A 19,551-nucleotide genomic window follows, 5' to 3' on the forward strand; every position below is an offset into this window, starting at 1 on the left:
CATCAGCAGGCGGATTCTCAGCCACTGGGCCACCAGGGAAGCCGTTGCACAACTTTTTAATTTTATTGATGAAACAGATCCCCCCCCCCGCCCAAAATGAAGGTTTTTCTCTACCTAAGCACAAGAAGTAAGGCACCTCCTTTTTGAGGGCTACATTGGACGAATTTCTTAGAAAACAAAAGAGAAAAAAAGCAAAAACTGCTTCTGAGTTTTCTAAAATTGTGAAGAGAGCCTCCCACAGTGCACTCTGCTGCGTTCGGCTCTAGAGTGGCTCCAGGCAAAAATGGCTCTGGTGGCGTCAGAATCAGTTGAGTTGGGAGATGCCCATAGTATCTCCTTCCCAGGAACTGAAACGCCTTTCTTCTCCACGACCCTTTTGAATTATTTAATCCTTGCATCATTTTTCAAAGTTTAAGGCATCTGAACAACGTTATAAACTTTCCTAAAACCTGAGATTACTCCTTACCCTGCCTGCAGCCTTCCACAGCACCTGCAGGGGGCAGTGTCCCAACCAGAAGTTCAAGAACATGAATGAGTGAACATCCCCAAGGATAAATCAGACAGGAGCACACCTCCCGGTGAAATGGAAAGGTAACTAACTATGACCCAGGACTTCCTCTTGCTAATGTCTGCTCTAAGAGAACAGGTTATGGGACACAGCATTTTAAATTTCAGCATTGTGTTGTGCTTTGCTTCTTGATTTGAGCATTTATTCAAAAAACAGGTTTTACACATCTAAAAAATCTAAGGCTAATAAGTTCAGAAAAATGCTATAAACAGTCATGATTTCGTCCACATGGAAGATAATATTTTGTAATTTATTATCAAAAATACTATAGGATGCTATCCAGCGTATTTTTGGCCTTTTAGCTTTAGTAACAGAATAAGCCGATACTGTCCAAGAATAGTTTACAGTAGATGTTGGAAAGAACAGAGAACTTGGAGTCCGTTTAAAGGATTCAAAAAATTCTCTAATATGATTCTTGCTACATTTTAGAGCCAGCATTTCTTTCCCCTGTGAAAATGAACCCACGATTTTATAATGTATGCTATTGGGAAAGTATGAATCAATTGATAGACTTTGAAATAAGAACATAAGGAGAAAAACAGTCCACAGTTTTTATTTGATGATGCAAACATATAGTATACTGTATAACTTAGTCTCTGAGATAAGTGCTAATATAACCTACCTTGCCACACTTTCCTTACTTTATTTTAAATATCTGACTTGGATTTCACCCGTAAGGATGGTACTGATAAACCCACTTCTGTGGCTGCAGCAAAAAGGCAGCTTAAGGGATGATTTACCCACATTAAATCTGCTCAGTTTATGAGCCGTAAAAAGAATTAGCCAGGCAAGGTTTTCAACAGAACAGAACAAGAGAGAAAGTGTGTTTAAATTGTTCCTTAAAATACACTAAATATTGGGCTAATTCTAAAAATAAACTTTGATTAAACACCAAACATCAACACATTTTGTTTTCTTTCATTACCTCAATAAGCCCTGTTTATGTGCTAGGTGCTGTACTAAGAGTTAGAGGTACAGAAGTAAAGACAGTCGCTGCCCAGGAGTTTCTACTTGAGCTGGGAAGAGAGACAAGTAAACAGTGTCCACAGTTGGGTAAGTGCTACGGCAGGATTATGCCTCAAGAGTTTCAGGGACACCTGGAGTCTTAGCCTGGGGATGGAAAGAGGTTGGAGGATTGGAAGGACTTGAAGAAAACAAAACAAGTTGAGGGGACTGGCATTCCAGGAATAGGAGATAGTATGTATGAAGGGAAAAAAAGCTAGAAAAAGTACTGTCAGTTTGAGAAATCAAGTATTGTCATATTCTTTAGCACAAGTGGCAAAATTACTTGTTTTGCTCCAAGTCCTAATTCATAAAACAAATAACTTTTGGAGGGCTTTTAGTTGTTTTAAAATATGATTCCTAAAAAGCATTACTTCTGAGATTAATTTTTATATTTTAGCTTCTGTACTGTATCACTGACGACAGATAAGTTGGGTAGAGAAAAAGACTAAAAGGTATGCAGAGAAGCAGAAGGTAAGAGGAATACAGTGATGAGAAAACTACATAGAGAGAGAGGATGTGGCTTTTAAAGAGATTTACACACACATGGCTATTGAAAGAAGTTAGGCAGTGTCCCCTCGGAAGACTTTCTCTCTCTCTGTCTCTCTCTCCCCCTCCTTCCCTTCCTCCCTTCTCTCTCCCTCTCTCTCTCTTTTTCAAGAAATGCCCAAAGAGATCTAAGAACTTACATGCTGTATGTAGAAACCTACTCCCATTGATGGTAGCTGGGGTAAAACTATTTCTAACCCTCTTCATCTTCTTCTGTCCTCTTCTCCCTGCCCTTCCCCTCACTCCCACCCCAGGCACCAGGGGAAGGGGTTGGCCAACTCAGACATCTGGGGGAAGGAGGAGAAGTTGGGAAGGAGGTGCTAAGGACTAGCTACTGGGAGAGGCAAACTTCTACTTCTGAGATGCATATTCCTTTGTCATCTCAAGTCAGGGAGAAGAAGCAAAACAAGCAAGGATGGGGAGGGAAAAGGCAACACTGGATCTCTATAAGAAAGTGTAAAATTCATTTCTGCTTTGGAAAGGTGGAAAAGACCTTTTGCCCCTTTCTGATAGAGAGCAAGAAGCTTTCGGGCATGATATCTGACTTGAGGCCTTATCTCAAAGAGGGTAAATATGTAATTAGGAATACTGATGCAAAAGTTAACTTTCCAATTCCTCTTATTTTTGTAAGAACAACAACAAGGAAAAACTGAGCACAGGGAATTTGAAGACTTACAGAAGATTTACGTTGTGCCATTGTTTCATTTCTGCCTGACCTGTGATACCCGGTGAATTAAAAGGCCAGTTTTAAATGCACCATGTGGTATTTTTCCGGTCACTCGTATCAGTCAGAGTGGAGAAAATGGAGACGAGTTACTGTTTACTAATTAGAATCCCAGTGATTAAAAAAAAAAAAATTCCAGCAGGAGGAGCTCTAACATGCCTTAGAGTTCAAATTTTAAAAACAAAAAAGTTGAAAGCAAACAGAAAAACAGAGAGGCGGTGTGCCTTGCAAGCTGCCATGTCAGTGAACAAATATGTGACCGAGTCCAATTAAATGCTTAGTGCGAAGCCAAGTGATGATACTGGTGGAGACAGAACGGCCCACATTTTCTCCCTTCCACGAGTCTCCTCGTCCTGATGCAGTTAAACTGGGAACGGATCTGCGGTGTTAGCTCTTACAAAAGAGGGAGCAAAAGGCTGCTTTCTGGGCAAGTCTAGAAGTTATTGTTTTTCTCTTGAAGTGTCATATTGTTGCTAAATGAGTCTTTGATGCCGGCTCAAAAACCGCATTTTAGAATGAAATTTTTCATTGGTGTTCGAAGGCACTACAAAAACTCCTGTATGTTCGTCTCCTTTACTCAGTGGCTTGTTGGGTGTTTTTTTAAAATGAGGGAAATGCTATGTTTGTAAAAACTGGTGCTAAAAGGGCAAGGAATCATATGTCCCCTGGGCCATGTAAAGAGTCTGCAGAAAGAATCAGAGCTTTCTAACACACTCACATACATCAACTGGAATACAAAAAATTTACTCAGGAAAACAGTGAGAAGTATATGAATTTAACAGTTACCGGATTTTTAGGGTAAGCCTTTCCATTTTGGACAGTGTTGTGGGAGAGGAATAGACGAGTGGGCGTACAGTATGATCAGAATTACTTAACCTGAAGGAAAGTTTCAACCAATCCCTTTTAATCGCTCGCCAACAAGAAGTCAAACTTTTTGTTTTACACCTTAGTGGTATGCCCACGTTTAAAAATTTTATACAAGCTCCTACAGAAAATTTAACTGGACCAATTCAGACCGAAAGTCACTAAATAAAGCGAGTCTAGACGGAAAAATCTATGAAAACCATATGTCTTTTAGGCATCTGGCTTACAAAAACTGCCATCATCTTGGAGAAATAGTTCACAAAATATGCTTTTAGGAAAACACGACTGTAACGACCATGGGAGCTGTGCTTAAGAAGATGGCTGGACTTGGAGAGAGTAAAGCCAGAATGTTTACAAATGAAAGGCTCTCATTTCTACATATATCTGTCTGTAAACATCACTGAGAGGATGGACAAAGGCAGGTATAATTTATATTTCCACTATTCTAGAAGGGATCAAAAAAGTTTACAGTTTTGTTCCTCCACATCACCACAGAATGTTAGACCAAGGGACCTCAAAGCAACTCTATTCTCACTCACAGAAAACTGTTTTGAATAATGTTGTACATGGATGAGGCCAAAGAACCAGAACATTTTCTTCTGATTATTACCTCATCCTGCTGGCCTGCCAAACACAGCTAGAAGGCAGGTGTCAGACAGAAGTAACCAAAGGAAGACTGTCCTGTATAACTGGGTGTAGGGCCCAACTGACAGACAAGGGGAATCAGAAGGACTGGGGTACAAAGCAGGAGTGCAATGAGAATGCAGTAAAAAGAAATGTCCTAAAACCTTGCCTTGCCGATTTAAAATTGCTTTCTGGACTGGAGACAACGGTCAGTGCTACCTTCCTTATTCTAGCTTCATGTTTTTGTACCTCAAAATGCACTTTAATAAGTGGTATGAAATCTATAGACAAAAATAGAAAAGTTAACTCTAATGATAAAAATGACATCATTTTGACAGAAACCTGAAGAGTCTCTGGAGACTGTGAAAGTATTTGTAAATTGCAAAGATTCCTTGGGACCATCAAGAATATTTTGCTGAGACTTCTTGCTCTACAGGGAAGGGAACAACACAGTAACAATGGTCATTGGTATGAGTGCCCCATGTGTTGTTCACACACCTAGAAGACTGGATAAACACTATATATCAAATAGAAAAGGTCCCGGGTTGAAGGAGGCGAGTACAGTAAAAAAAAAAAGAGGGAAATCTACAAGGTGGCATCAATTACACACCAAAGTTTTAAGCAAAAGCAAGAAACACGATTTCAACATGTTTATTCAAAGATACGGTGCTTTAAAATGAGTTTTCAAATACTCATTAGTTTTCGAGTATTAAGATGGTAATGGGGTAGAGTGTTTGAAATATTAAAACAAATCAAGCAATCATATCAGCAACCCTCATTACAGATCCCTAAACTGAACTGTAGAGCATTTAAGTAGGTTAATCAAATTCTACTGATGAATCACAGGGATTTTTATGGTCCATTAATTTCAGTCCTGAGTATTCTGATACTACTATTGTTAGAGCTAAAACTGTGAGTTTGCTTTCTTTTAAGGGCTATGTACAGTATGGATTTTATTGTGACCTTAGACCCAGATACATGCAGGGAAATTAGTGCAGTGGTTTCTCTAGTTAACACATTTACTAATGTTTCCTTAATTTTCCACCCCAAGAGGCAATAATTAATGTAGAATTGGCCTCACATGAAGTTTTATTATTTTAGTTATTAAAATATTTTCCAATACTACTAAGAAGCAAGAAGAAATTCTAGTTGTTTTAAAAATAAGTAGGCGTTTTCCTCAGTTTTTATAGCTTTCCTCCATGAATGGTGGTCTAAAGGCAAAGCAGTGTGCAGACTTTCTGGCGGAGACCCTTGAACACGAGACTAGGAGATTTATTTGAGGGAAAAACTTCATTCACTTTTAAAACTGGCTTTGAGAATAATCCTAATACAAAGTTAAAAAAATACACGTGGTTCAGAATATATCTTACATAATTATCCATTCCCAAGTGGAATAATTCCATTTTAGGTTCTTGGGCTGCAAAATACCTTGGAAAAGGCTTTCCTGTCTCCTACTCTCATAAAAGGTCTCATTCTAGATGAATGCAAAATTCACTGAAATTTAGATAAGGCTGATCATGAAAATCTGAAACCTAATACAGGTAGTATTTACATGGTGGAGGCAACTGGCATATTTGATTGTAAAATAAGATTATTTTCCAAATCATATTCAAAGCCACCTGAGGTCTCCTTTCTCTTGGATTTCAACATTGCCACAGAAGCTTGGGGATTCACTTGTGGTGGTATATCTAGTTGGTGGTTATCTAGCCTTTAGCTTATTCTCTGTCTCAGTTGGTTCATTAGCCTTTCTACAAAAAACAAAACAAAACAAACAAAAAAAATAGGAAAGGGATGAAGCATATTTCTAAATTTTATATTAACTTGCATATTTACTGGGTTCCCATAATAGCAGCAAGAACAGTATTATCCTGTTTTTCAGTGTTTAAACTCATCCCAATGGGGGAAAATGCTGACGTCACAAAGATTTGGAATTCTCCACGTGTCTGAGCAATTAAAATCAAGAAGGTCTGGCCTTGTCATTGACCATGAATGATTGAGAATTTTGCTATTTGCCATTTTGATTAAGGATTTTTTTCCTGATCCTTGGATGGAATGTGTTCTTTCTAGAATTCATGTGAGCAGATAATTTTGACTGGAAAACAGGAGTGTTCATGGGAATGGTTAAAAAATAATTTCAGAAATTAGAGCACTTGTTATTTGCAGGTTTGCCTATCATGTGGCTCTGACGCCTGAAAAGTAGCCAGAAAGAAAAGAAAGTACTGTGCCATGATGAGGCTGCCTCAGTTCCTTGTGGCTTTGGACTTTGCCCTCTGTAGGAATTCTACTTCTGGTCAGAGTTGCCATATGATCTAAACTTCACCTAAATACCGGTAATGTGGCATCAGGACACATGCAGATTCTTGCAAACCCAATGCATTTCCAACACCCCGGCCCCCTGGTCCCCTGCATTTAAAAATACTGGCCAGACCAAAAGTGTAATATTCTTTGGGAAACAGCATTGGGTAAGCCAGGTGGATTTCATTTGGCAACTAAAGGGTGTAAATATGTGTTTAGATTCAGAGGTTCCCCTAGACAATGGTTACAATATGTTGGCTAGAGTAAGCTAAAGGTTTTAACATTGTGCATTTAAAAATTCTATGTTTAAGCAGCAGTAAAGTTATGACAAGCAGACAAAAGCCGTCAAACCCTCAGTTAAATCCTCAACTCCTTTCTCATTCTGCTGGAGGGAGGCATGTAAAGCACATTCTGAGAGAAAGATGCAGCAGTTACGTTTTCATGTTTAATTTCCTGGCTATCGGCTAAAGCAGCTCCGGTAAGCTAAATTTCACTTCTAATTTCTCCTCGTAGCTGATAAGCCAGAGGGAGGAAGAGGCATCCAGCAGCTCATTCTTGGAGTTTGCTGCTTATATAAAATTTAGAGGTGAAAGAGCCATGGATCATGTTGTGCCATGAATCTCTCAAGTCATTGAAAAACATGCCATCTGACCACAACTGCCTGAAAATGAAGATTTTCCCTGTAAAATCATTCTTTTCTTACAGTGAGGGAGACAAAAGAGGGCAGTGATGAAACAGAAGTACTAGCTTGTGTGCGTCTGCAAGACTGTGGGTCTGCTTACACTGTGTAGAATTCTTTTCTCTGAGCTGACATCAACTTATATATAGGAACATTCAGCAGATTCCAACTGGTGACAGTTTGCTGCTGAGTGGCTGCAGGAAGAATAACAATTATTGGCCGTGCGTTTTTCACTGGTCAGTGGCTCTTGTGCCAGACTCCCGTCTTGGCTGTCTTCCTCAATCAGGTGAAACCAGGGGCAGGATTAGGTACCCTGAAACTCAGAAAGGTTTTCCCTACACTGTTGAAGCTTAGCAATTTAGAGTGCCAAATGAGAACAATGACAGAGCTATTTGCTATTCTTGGTCGTGGGACATGGAAGCAGTTGTTCCCTTAACTCAAGGCCAGTTAGCACGGGGCTGGTATGGTATATGCTATATTGTTATATTTACTGCCCTGCTGCCTGTCTGCATTTCTGCTGTTTGTACTTTGCCTCATGCAGATCCTTTCTTATTTTCCGTTTTCTTGTACCCTCCTGCACCATCAGAAGTTTGGAAAAGTGAGATAAGGGGCACATTGAAAACTGAAAGGCAATCTGAAATCTACCTTGACACATCTGCAAAGCTCCCAAATTCCTGGGCTTTGCCTAAACAGACTGCCAGTCATTCTGGACTGTGGCGGGAGGCAGATGTTTGTGTAAAGTAGACTCAAGTTTGCTATACCCAAGAAGGAAACCACCAGGCTAATTTTACTTCCACTTGAACCAGAATGAAACCAAGACCTGAAGAATGAAAACCTTTGACATTAACCATTGATTCACTTCAGTGAATTATTATGTTACAACCAGAATCACTGTGGCATTTGAATGATTTTGATGAAATATCTAATTGTGGGGCTCAGATTAAATTGGACGCTTTTCTTTAGTGAGCATCTTGTGGCCAAATTCCCATTTTCATTACAATATGTTAAGCATCGTGACAACTCATGTTAAACCTGCAACAAATTATTAATTACATTTGGGGTTTCTGTAACTAATTTTGTTACATAGTAGCCTCATGAGATGCCTTAAATATTAAGAGTCAGAAAGAACGCCTCAAAGTTGTTTCTATTCTCAGCAATTATACTTTGTAAAAATCCTTGCTTGACTTTTAAATCCAGTTGCTAAATATAAAAACTGTTCCCTGAAAAATCAGAACACCTAATCATATTTTTATTTGTTTGTTCTTTAAAGGAGAAGGATGTCGAGGAAAATAGAAAGCTCATGGCTGAAATCAGAAATCACAAGATGAATTCATCACTTGTCCAAAGACACTCAGCTGCTAAAAGAAGTCGTACTCTTAGAGGGCTGTTGAGGAGGAAGTAAGTCAGGGTGTTTCCAGTACATGACTGCTGGGGAGTCAGACAGGCTAGTCCCACAAGTCGCTTAACTGTCCGTGAACCCTGAGCCCACAACTTCAAGGCTCGGCAGCTTCGTCCTTCATGGCACCAAACCTTGATATTAGGGATGCAAAGACACACTCATAAGAATCATGGGTTTGCTCTTACTCAAAATTCGGGGGACTGGCTGAAAACAAAACAGGGAGACCTTATCTCTAGCTGAAAGGGATTCTGTGTTAACTGTCAATTAAATCAACATATAAAATACGTAAAAGAGATATGGTACAGAAGAGCATCAGGGTCAAACATTTAAAACCAGATTAAGCTAAACTGTAGAGAACCAAATGGCTTTTACCTCTGTAAAAAAAAGAACATGAGTGCATGGATTGTCTCTTCACGTAGAGAAACTGATGTACCTTTTGCCACGATTGGTTGAGTAGTAAATTACTGAGAATGTGGGGCTGTGATGAGACTCTCAAAGTGTGCATGTAAAGTCAGGGAAACTTCGTAAGTCATGGAAGGAGCATAAGTGGGAGGCCCTGGGATAATCTCTTGATGCTATTCCAGGGTTGTCTCTGCAGTGCAGGGACCCCAGTTTCACCATGGGCCTCACCAGAGAGTCTTTCTGTGGAGCATTTCTTGGTTTCCATGCTGTGTTTCTGTCATGTGAATGAGCTGGAGTAAAAGCTAAGTCCTTTCCTCTGATTCACTTTTGTCATTTTTAAAAGACACCATCAGACTTGGTGACAGGGGTGGTTAAAAGAAAGGACTTCTATTTTTCAAAAAAAAAATTTTTTTTAAATAGAAGACTGGATGATGAGGTAAATGAAGTTTGCTTTTCCTTGGATAGAGACCCTTCCTCCTACCCTTATCCCCTTTTGACCGTTGCAAAATAGCCTAGTCCAAGGAAAGGGGAGAAGACAAATGAGTGAAATAATGCCAGAGTCGGCTGTTGCCAGGAAAAACACACTCTGATTCAGTTAATTTGTTCTGTTAATGTCAAAGGCTGTGATTCCCAATTAGCTAATTTTAAGAAGCTGTAACCGAAAATAGCTACATCAGCCCTAAAGTTAGTGTTTGGTGAAGATTAGGATCTTCAAGTAAGAGAATAGGGCCCCTAAAGAGGTACTGATGTCTGTTTAAGATCATGTTGCTCAACAAGGACACGACTGGCTGGGATTTTCCAACTGGGTTTCAGACGCTTCAGAGAAGTTGATAGAGGTGAGAGGGGAGGGGACACACCAAACATTCCGGCAACAGAGAATGTTCCACAAATCAGATTTGCGTAGTTAACTTTCTAATGGCAGAAGCATACATGCTGGTGAGGCTCTTTGGGATAGAGATGCTCCCCTAGTTCAGGAGGAGTTAATTAAAACAGGCATGTAGTTTGCAATATTTCTAGCCCTCACTGAAAATCTCCGTGCACATAAACCAGAGCAGCTTGAGCAGCTGAGAAAAACTGGGCCAAAAACCACTCCACCAGCCTCTCTCCTTCCTCGTCCTTTACATTGGAATGGAAAGATAGAAAAATCATCATTTTTTTACTAAAAAGCAGAACACTCATGGTTTCTGTACAATTGCAGGTGCTTTCATTACATCTGAATAGGGTTATGATAAATCTACGCTCTTAAAAGTGAAGATCACAACTTGCTAATGGAATCACAAATTATCCAGAAGAAAACTGTGCACAGGCACACGCTGAGTGGCAGAATCTTTTGCCTCTAAAAGTTCAGTTTTTGCCTTTGTAATATTAAAGCCCAGCAGGGAGCCGGCAGGACACTGCTTGTGCTGTCTTGTCACGTTATGAGTTTCTGGTTTCAGATAAAAGGGGAGAAAGGGCCTTTAAGAAAGCAAAAAACTGGAGAAAAAATTAAACTTCCTTCTCGGAAACCTAAGGGTTGTTTTTCTGGAGATGATGGATAATGGCATTTCGAGTTATTTTAGTTTTTAATAGAGAAAATGGAGGCAAGTCATGGAGGGAAAAGAGAGTATATAAATAAATAGAACAAGGTGAAGTTTCAACAAGAGCTTCCCTCAACTTTTTCTTTCTTTCTTTCTATCTTTGTCTCTCTTTCCTTTTCTCTCTTTCTTTTTTTGAAATCTTAAACCCTATTTCTGGCTTGCATTTGGTAGGATTCCTGCCCTGGCTTTTATTAAAAACAGACTTTACGTGGTCAGAATTCTCCATCTAAAGCTAAATTTTAATAGGCATAAGGATTCTAACAAAGTCTTTCTTGCTCTCTCTCAGGTGACCCCCCCTCGTCCCCCCAAGGATTTCCCTCCCAGTGCGCTGAACTGGCGCTGAAACTGGAAGGCTCAGCAAAAACCACCAATTTTCCTTTTTTACTCTGAACCCTCATTTCTGTTTTACTTTTGAGACTCTTTGCAAGGTCAGATCAAGTTAAGTCTGGCTCTAACCTGAGAATACTCCAGAAATTTTGAATAACACGCTGTTGTCCTATAAATTCCCCAAAGCAGGTGCCTGAAACCTGGCAGTTTCCCTTCTCCAGCAGAGGCTCCAGAGCCCGATTCCTGCTGCCTACCTTGTGTGTGTGTGAGCTGGGAAATACCAAGGGCGACTCCACCCGGCTTAACAAATCAATTTAGCATTCAACAGTTATCTCTGAAGGGTACTGGCAAGCCAGCTTATCTGAAACCCAGAGGTAAAGCAGCCAAGCGAGCAGGCAAAGACATGCACTTTCATTCTCGAAGACAGGCGCCACCAGGTTGCTCTAGTTCCTTCTTATAGCTAAACAGACAAAATAGCCCACTTTAAGGCTCCTGTATGGGACTCCCGTCTTCCCATGCTTAACACCCCCCCACCCCGCCCCACCAATGGCCTCCACACCTTCTTGGCACAACTGCAGACCCTTTCCCAGTCAATTTTAAGTTTCCTAAAACAATAATTTAATCTTGTGTGTGGTGAGGCTCAATGCTGACCTTTATGCTTGTTTACATGGAAGGGACAGTCTTTTGAATACTGCAGTGCAGTGGTTCTCCAGGGGAGGGTCCTCAAGCCTTCTCAACCCTAACCCTAACCTCTCCCCGCATCCCCCCACCCCACCCCCCCGCCTCTCTCCCAGCCGCCAGTGGCAATGTCTGGAGACATTCTTAGTAGTCACAACTGAGGGAGTGCAGCCGACATCCACTAGGTAGATGCCAGGATGCTGCTGGACATCCTAAAACGCATAGCACAATGTCCACAACAAAAATGTCAGTAGTGTTGAGGTGGAGAAACCCCGACATGGTTAGGAGACTGCTTGGATTAAAGCCCAGCTCGATTCGGGCCTGGGTGAGCAGCCTTGGGCAAGTTGCTTAACCTCTGTGCCTCGTCTGTAAAATAGATAATAACCTATCTCATGGGGTTGCTGTGAGCATTAAACAAAAATGTACCTGCAAAGCTCTTAGGACAGTGCCTAGCATACATTGAGAGCTCAATAAATACTACCTGTTGTTACTATTATTACCAGAAATTCAGCTCAGTTCCAAATAAATTATAAGCCAAACCTATTGAGGTTAGAAAAAAAAAATACATAGGTTTGAGAGTACATATATCCTCTTTGATGGGGACCAAAATCATGATGGCAGTAACAACCACAGTGCTTTACAGTTTGTGAGACTCTTTCAAATACCTTGTCTCATATGATTTGGGCCACATCCTTGTTATATCTTTATTTCATAGATGAGGAACTCCTGGCTCAGTTAAATGAGTGGCCCAAGGCCTGTGGCAAACCAGGTCTTCTGATTGCACATCTCCTTCTATTCCCCCTACACTTCTCTTTGTTTAGTGGGTTAAGATGCCCCTTCTTCTCTTCATTATACCCAACAGCCTGAAGATCAAAATAGATGTAAGTACTGAAATCAGAGGGTGAGGTGACTCAGGCTTCATGGGTGGGCAGAACTCACTTCTCTTTTTATGGTACCTGCATAGTAAGGTTTTTCTTCATGGAGTATACAAATATTTTAACCCTCTGAATTGAACTTCTAAAAAACTAACTTTCTGTATGGGCTATTTTCTTTCATTTTTAAATTTCTGATGTTGAGGGAAAAAACCCTAATTCCCTCTATTTTCAAAATCTCTAATTAGTATATTGACCATAAATGTATGAAGGTTAGAATATAGCTTCAACTATATGTATACATATTTCAAGTCCTACTTATTTATTAGCTATTCTGTTTCACAGTTAAGCCTGACAATCTGCTTACAAATGCCAAATGTATTATTCAAATGTACAATGTTCTATCTTATATGTGATCAGTGACTGCACACAGCAATTATATGTCCATATTAAAATTTCTATGCATAGCTTTTTAAAAAACAATCACAGATTAACCAGCCAGATTTTTACTCAGCCTACATTAAAGTTAATAATATTGGGTTTAAGGGTCAAAGTTCAGAGGGCAGATGGATAATATTCCTTGAAGTCAGTGGTTTTCTAGAATTCCTCTGGTAATAGAGAAGGCCAGGCCTTAGCTGGTGATGCTCTTGTGACCTAGGGAGCACACAGCTTGCAGCAACCCAGCCACGACTCTTTCATTTCAAAGGTCTCCGTCAAATTCTACAACCAGCTGCCAAAACGTCATTCATCTGGACCCAGGTTTCTTTGGTCCCATTTAGTTTGTGCCAGTTGAGAAAGGAGAGGTTTAGGCCATATACTGGTTTCTAAATGGTGTCACAGGCTCAGCAATCTTCCCATGATCCCCCTTCCAGAGGGAAAGCTGAAAACGTGTATGACAGAATCTTTACCATTTTCTTTTCCAAATCAATTTTGTCTGTCAGGCTATGAGAAGAGAACCGATGAGCATGGCCCTGCTTTCGGCCTCGCGCAGAACACTCACCTTGGGACGCTCGGAGGGGCCCTGGTGGGCCGAGACGGAACCTGTGGAGGCGCCCCGAACGAGTCGCTGCTGTTGGGGAAAGGAGGCAATGGGCCAGGCCGGAAGGGCACTGGAGGCGCTGCCGAGTGGGGTCCCGGGGAGGGGATGGCGGGTGCGGGCCCGCGGCCGGACGTGGGCCGCGGGAGGGGCGCGCTCAGCGTCGGTCTCCGCTGGGTGGGGCTTGGAGGCGGGGACCTGGGGGCAGAGACCGACAGCAGTTTGCCCATCCTCCTCTCCGTTGGAATTCATCCTTAAAAAATATTTTATAACTGCTTTTTAAAAAGTATTTTCTGACTAACTCAGACACGTGTTAGGGATGTTAAACGGTAATAGAAGGGTAAATAGTGAAAAGAAAGTTTCCCTCCTTTCCCCCCTTGCTCTGTGGAGACAACCAACATCTTTTCCCGGGTATCCTTTTTAACTATATTCTACAATATCTTCTCTCTCTCTCTCTCTCTCTCTCTCTCTCTCTATATATATATATATATATACATACATACATACATTGCTTTTTTGTACACAATGTTCTACAACTTAACATTTTTTTTTAAAGCTTCACATTAACTGGCCTGTGTTTTCATTCCACTACTTAAAGAACTTACTCTTTTTAATGGCTGTATAACGTTCCAATGTAAGGATATATTGTGCTTGATTTTTTTTTAAGTGCAAAGTTTTTTTTTAAATTATGTGTAACACAGTTATTTAAGTCAATAAATTTTTAAGGAATTTCACATATTCTGATTCTTTCCACTGCCAATCACCTTAGTTCCTCCAAACTCATAATCTTCAAGATAAAATAGCCCTTTCAAAAAGAAGTTATCATGTAAGTCAGCCCACAATTCTTTTAGTTAGGCTTCTTTGATCTCCAATGAAATATGGACACACTTCAAAATTCCCCACCTGTAATCTTTAGGATCCAATTTCCTCAAGCGATTTACTTTAGGACCATGTTTAGGGTCAGGAGATGGATCTGCCCGGTTCTGAATTTGACACGCTCTAAAAATGTACTAGGTTCAAATCATATTCACTCCTAAGCCATCACACCCTAGAACAGTACAGATCATTGGGATATGCCAATACCTAAGATAAAAAGTTTGTTAGGCTTTTCATAGTTTACTTGGCAGCTCTGTCCTGTAGTTCTTTCCCACAGATCTAACAAGTAGTTCTATAAGTAAAGGAAACCACACAGTTAATCTATGAGGCGTTTCCAACGATTTTGTGCTTGATTTTGAAAGCGGTTGGGATCATCTGACCTTCTCTCTCGCTCCTGGACTTAAATATCTTTTTTCCTCTTTTTTCTTTAGGTTCATACTGGTTTAGGGAAGCACATTCAGAAAATGACACTGGAGAAGCTGGGAGGCCTCCGGTGATGTGGAGCCATCTTCCTACCTGCGAGAATGCTGGATCCAGGAGTCGTCCACTGGCGGCGGTGCGGGCGTGAACGTCGTGGATGTGTTGATGTCACCGATGACCACGAGGGCTTCTTTAAGGGCTTGGTACATTCGAAGCATCTCATCCCGGCGCTGAGCCTGTTCCGCAGATTCCTCCATCAGAGTATTTTGGTCCTCTGAAGAATATAACTGTGCTAGGAGCTCAGAATTTATGAAATCTTTAACCTGCCAGGTCACCACAGAAAAGTAAAAAATGGGAATGAATGAGTGACTGAATGATAAACTGGTTCATAGCCTGTGGACAAAGGCCACAAAAGTCCACTCTGGGAAAAGGGATGCATTGTGCATCTATTTACGCTTATTTTCTTCATTATCCTTCCAATGCCAATAATAGTTTTCCTCTCAGTTTTATGGCTGTTGACAGTAAAGAAAAACATAGATTAGTTGAAAAGAGGGCCAAACCTCACCATCGCCAGAACAGGGCCTGTTGGCTGTACAAGCATTTCTGCAATGTTGTCTGAGGCTGCTTGGCTTATATATAGACAAGGGAAGGTACCAGGAGATAAGCAGTGGTATTTTCAACAGGAAACAATGACACACAGAAACCTATGTAATAACACAAGCTATTCCTTCCTTGGTATTCCCAGCCCTTTACCTAGCTTTTACCAAAATCACTGGAATACTATTAAGACCCCAGGTTTCAGTGTTGTTTCAAAAGTGGAATTAGCACCAATAAGTGAGTATTTATTAAATACAGAATTGTATATAATTATGCAAGTTGATTTACAAAAAAAAAGTGATATATTCTCTGCTTTCTAGAGCTTAACAGTGATGAGGACTGACATAAGGTTCCATAGTTAACAGATATATGAAAACAAACTAAAATATGAAAAATTCGTATGAGTCTTAGGGGAGGGGCATTTTGTGGCAGGATGAGAATGGAGAGGATGCATATATTGTGTAGCCCTGAGGGAGAGAGAACCAATCATTATATTTCATCAAGTCTAAGGCACCACTGATTTTAAGACACACCAGTCTTTTATGTGCCACTAAGAAAGAAAAAACACCATCAACTAAACTACAACAGAATGCCAAGATGTCATTGAGTGTAACATGCATCTTCATGTTAGAAATGTTAAATGTGAAAAAAGTGAATGTGAGAATCAATGAAATCCAATGTGCCTTTACAAGTTATCTGATTTAAATTCTCACTGCATACTTATGAAATGTATATTATTATCCCAGTTTTACAGATGAAGGAACTGAATGGACTTCAGAGAGTTTAAGTAACTTGCCCAAAGTCACACATTAAGTTGAACCCCAAATCTTCTGACTTGAAGTCCAGTGCTCTTTCCATTAACCCCCTTGCCTAACTTTGAGTGCTTAGAAAAGATAATTTATGTTTAAGCATCATTATTTTAGTGTGGTGCACATGTATGCCAATTAACTTAAGCCTAGAAAAATAAAGCAACTTGGATTTTTCAGTTTCTCTGTTAAATGAGAAAGCTAGTGCTTATCTAGAGTCACTGGCTCTAAGAAAGGCCAAAGTCCAGTATATTTAATTGTTACTAATTCAAGCAGACAACAGAACACCTGTCAGATGCTCAGAATTCCTGGGTTGTAGTTACATTTGTAACTCAGAGATGACAAGACTCTAAAACACATAGCTTCACTATTTTTTAAAGGTATCAAACCATGTAGATAATTCTACTAATCCGAAAATTCAGCTAAATCACAGCTTTGTTGTGGTGAAATAAAAAGTGTTCTCTGCACATATTCTGTAAACCAGGAGTGATTTAAATGTGGAAGCAATCTAATACACAAGATGTATTTGGGCAACTGTCTGGTGGAAGGGAAGGTTTATGTGTGATAGCTGTGGAAGGTAAATTTGGCCAGATAACCCTGGGCCAGGTGTCAAGGCCTTGAATATCAAGGAAAAGTGCTTGAACTTTATCCACTTGGCAATGGGAAGCCATGGAAGGCTTTTAAAACAAGTAAGTGAAATAATAAAAGAGAGTTTTAGGAAAATCAATCTGGCTGTGATTGGAAAATAATTTGCAAGTGTGGTAGTAGAGATAAATCTGTCAGAAGGCCATTGCAGATCATTTATGAGATGATAAGGGTTTAATTTAGTAAGTGGCATAGAAAATATGGGCAGATATAAATGACATTATAAAGGAAAAACCAACAGGACTTGGTGCTGTTTGGATGTGAAGGGCAACAAAGAGAGGAACAAAGACACCTCAAGCATTGAGGTTTGGGTGAGGGGAAGTCAAAGAAAGTCAGATTTAGAGAAGATAGTAAATTTGGCTTAAGAAATACTTCATTCCCCTCCTTGAAGATTTATTTACTGCCAGACACACTTGCAGGTACCCAAGGAGTCATGCACGCTTGCACAAATCTTCCACTGTGAGGTGTGTGTATCCACTTGGAGAGATGATGCAACTCCAAACTCAAAACCAGACAAGTTTCCTGGCATTGACCATCAGTTGGGTTAAGCTCTTTTGAAGCTTTACATCTTCCTGGAGTATCACTTAGAATCTATTAAACACAATTTAAAAGAAGATTCTTCCAAGAATAGATTTAAAGCAGATCTGAATTAAGAAGCAACTGTCAAACAAACCACAAAATAAAATAGTAAGAGCCTGCTTCAGCATTTTGATCAAAGATCTGCCTTGAATCAACTCTTCCACATCAAAATGTTACACACTAAAACTGTAACATAGATGGATAGTTGGATAGTTGCCTACTATCCAACAGATTTGGCAATGTTCCGAAATAATATGAATAATTTTAGCATGAGAGAAAATGGCAATATAGCACAGTGGTTACGGGCATATTCTTTGGAATCAGACAGCTCTGAATTTGAGTCCTAGCTCTAACACTTATTGTTCTTGGACAAATAATTTAACCTCTTTGAGTTTCAGATTCCTGATCTGTAAAATGAGGTTAAAGGTAGGAGCTGCCTCAAGAGTTGGTGGAAGGAAAAAAAAAAAAAAGAGTTGGTACAAGGATTCAGTGAAAGAGTGAATATAAATTGCCTAGCATGATGCCCAGCATTTAGTCAGTGCTCCAACAACAAAAGCTGTTCTTTTTACAGTATATAGTCTAACTTGGCGTTAGGTATGAAGGGGTAGGAGGTTAGTGCAACAGTGCTGGCATCAAGTGACATAGTTCAACATAAAGCATAAGTTAACATTTTATTTTGCACTTAAGAAAACTTCTAGAAAGACTCTTCCCCTCCTGCTAGCCTCACTTTCTAATGCTACAACTGGAACAAAGGTGGGGGACTTCGGGGAGTTTCCAGACACTTCAGGGACTTTCTGAGCAGTTTGTATGTCAATGGTACAAATATTTAAACCAAGGATTCTGCACAATTGGAGGGCAAGTGGATCCATTTTACATGATAGCATTTAGAAAATACCTCACAGAACATGACATAAACTAATTATACTTGGATGTGAGATTTGAAATAATATTTATGCCTTTAATTATAACACCTTATAACCTATACATCTTTGTGTGGTTCACCAAAAAATTCTCACACACAAAACCTCATTCCAGTTCAAACTCTACAGGCTAGATAAACAGGCATTACTGCACCATGTCGTTCTGCTCAGTGTAAAGGAATGTGAGGTCATTAAAAACGTTCCACATGTTTTCCTCTCTTTCTCACTTTAACCCTTCTCTAGCAACCTGCAGTATTTTTGGATCTGTAACTTTGTCTTTATTACTACAACCATTTTAAAGCCTTCACAAATAGGAGAGGCATTTATAGAGTTTTCATACAATTCAGTTTACTAAGGAGACCATTTCCTTAAAATCTGTTTTGAGACAGGAGGAACTACAGAATGGGACAGTGATAACTCTCATTCATGTGAATACGCACATAAAAATTTAATTGAGAAGTTTAATTTTGTTTAGTTTTAGAGACGGACTTGGGTAGAATTTTGTGATTCTTTGAGATCTCACAATTCTCTCATTTCCGCTTAAGGCTGCTTTACATTTCCGAGGGTTTTCATTTTGCTAAAGACCAACGAAGTTTTCCTTCTTTAAAAAAAAAAAAAAGTAACATCCTTTGACTCACAAAGGTCGAGAAAAGAAGATAGATGCACAAAAAAGTACGTACTGTATGATTCCAAAGTTCAAGAACAGTTAGAACTCATCTACAGTGTAAGAAAGCAGGAGTGTTACCCTTGGTGGGGAGTGATAGGGGAGGGGGAGAAAGAGTGGGGCTTCTGGGTCCTAGTCAGGATCTGTTTCTTGGGCAGGATGCAGAATTCTTGACCCGTGGAAACAAATCAGTGCTCTGGCATTTAAGATGTACTTTTCCCTCAAATAATGAACATTTAAAATAACACTCTACTTCACACACATTAAAGTTACAGTAAGTTTTGAAACTAGGGCACATGTTACTAATTTTCCACCAAAGTATCAATGGCCAAGGAGAGTGAACCTGGACCTCCAGGGGTCCAGGGGCACAGGCTCCAAGTGTGAAATGCCTCTAGGTTTCATGTTTGGTTCTTAAAATGTTTCATAAAAAAACTTTACATTCTATTTT

General features: G+C 39.9%; 1 protein-coding gene and 1 non-coding gene across 11 annotated transcripts in view; both read right to left on the reverse strand.

The window, feature by feature from the left end:
- The window catches only part of DNM3 (dynamin 3), a 569,430-nt gene that overhangs the window by 16,207 nt on the left and 533,672 nt on the right, over positions 1–19,551 (reverse strand). For 4 of the 10 annotated variants that reach the window (XM_060296364.1, XM_030875472.2, XM_030875471.2 and 1 more), the window contains 2 exons: positions 14,989–15,215; positions 13,561–13,794 (listed from right to left, as the gene is read on the reverse strand). In XM_060296364.1, the coding sequence (XP_060152347.1) occupies positions 13,561–13,794; positions 14,989–15,215 (461 nt within the window). Of the gene's footprint in view, positions 1–4,935; positions 8,836–13,560; positions 13,850–14,988; positions 15,216–19,551 lie in introns of those variants that run through there. The other 6 variants (XM_060296333.1, XM_060296336.1, XM_060296320.1 and 3 more) reach the window with 5 other exon arrangements.
- Positions 14,724–14,858, reverse strand: LOC115863154 (small nucleolar RNA SNORA18). Its single transcript, XR_004043409.1, has one exon. It is a non-coding gene; the product is annotated as a small nucleolar RNA SNORA18 (small nucleolar RNA).

Source organism: Globicephala melas, chromosome 1 (assembly GCF_963455315.2).
Source record: "Globicephala melas chromosome 1, mGloMel1.2, whole genome shotgun sequence".
In the NCBI taxonomy this organism is placed as follows: domain Eukaryota; kingdom Metazoa; phylum Chordata; class Mammalia; order Artiodactyla; family Delphinidae; genus Globicephala; species Globicephala melas.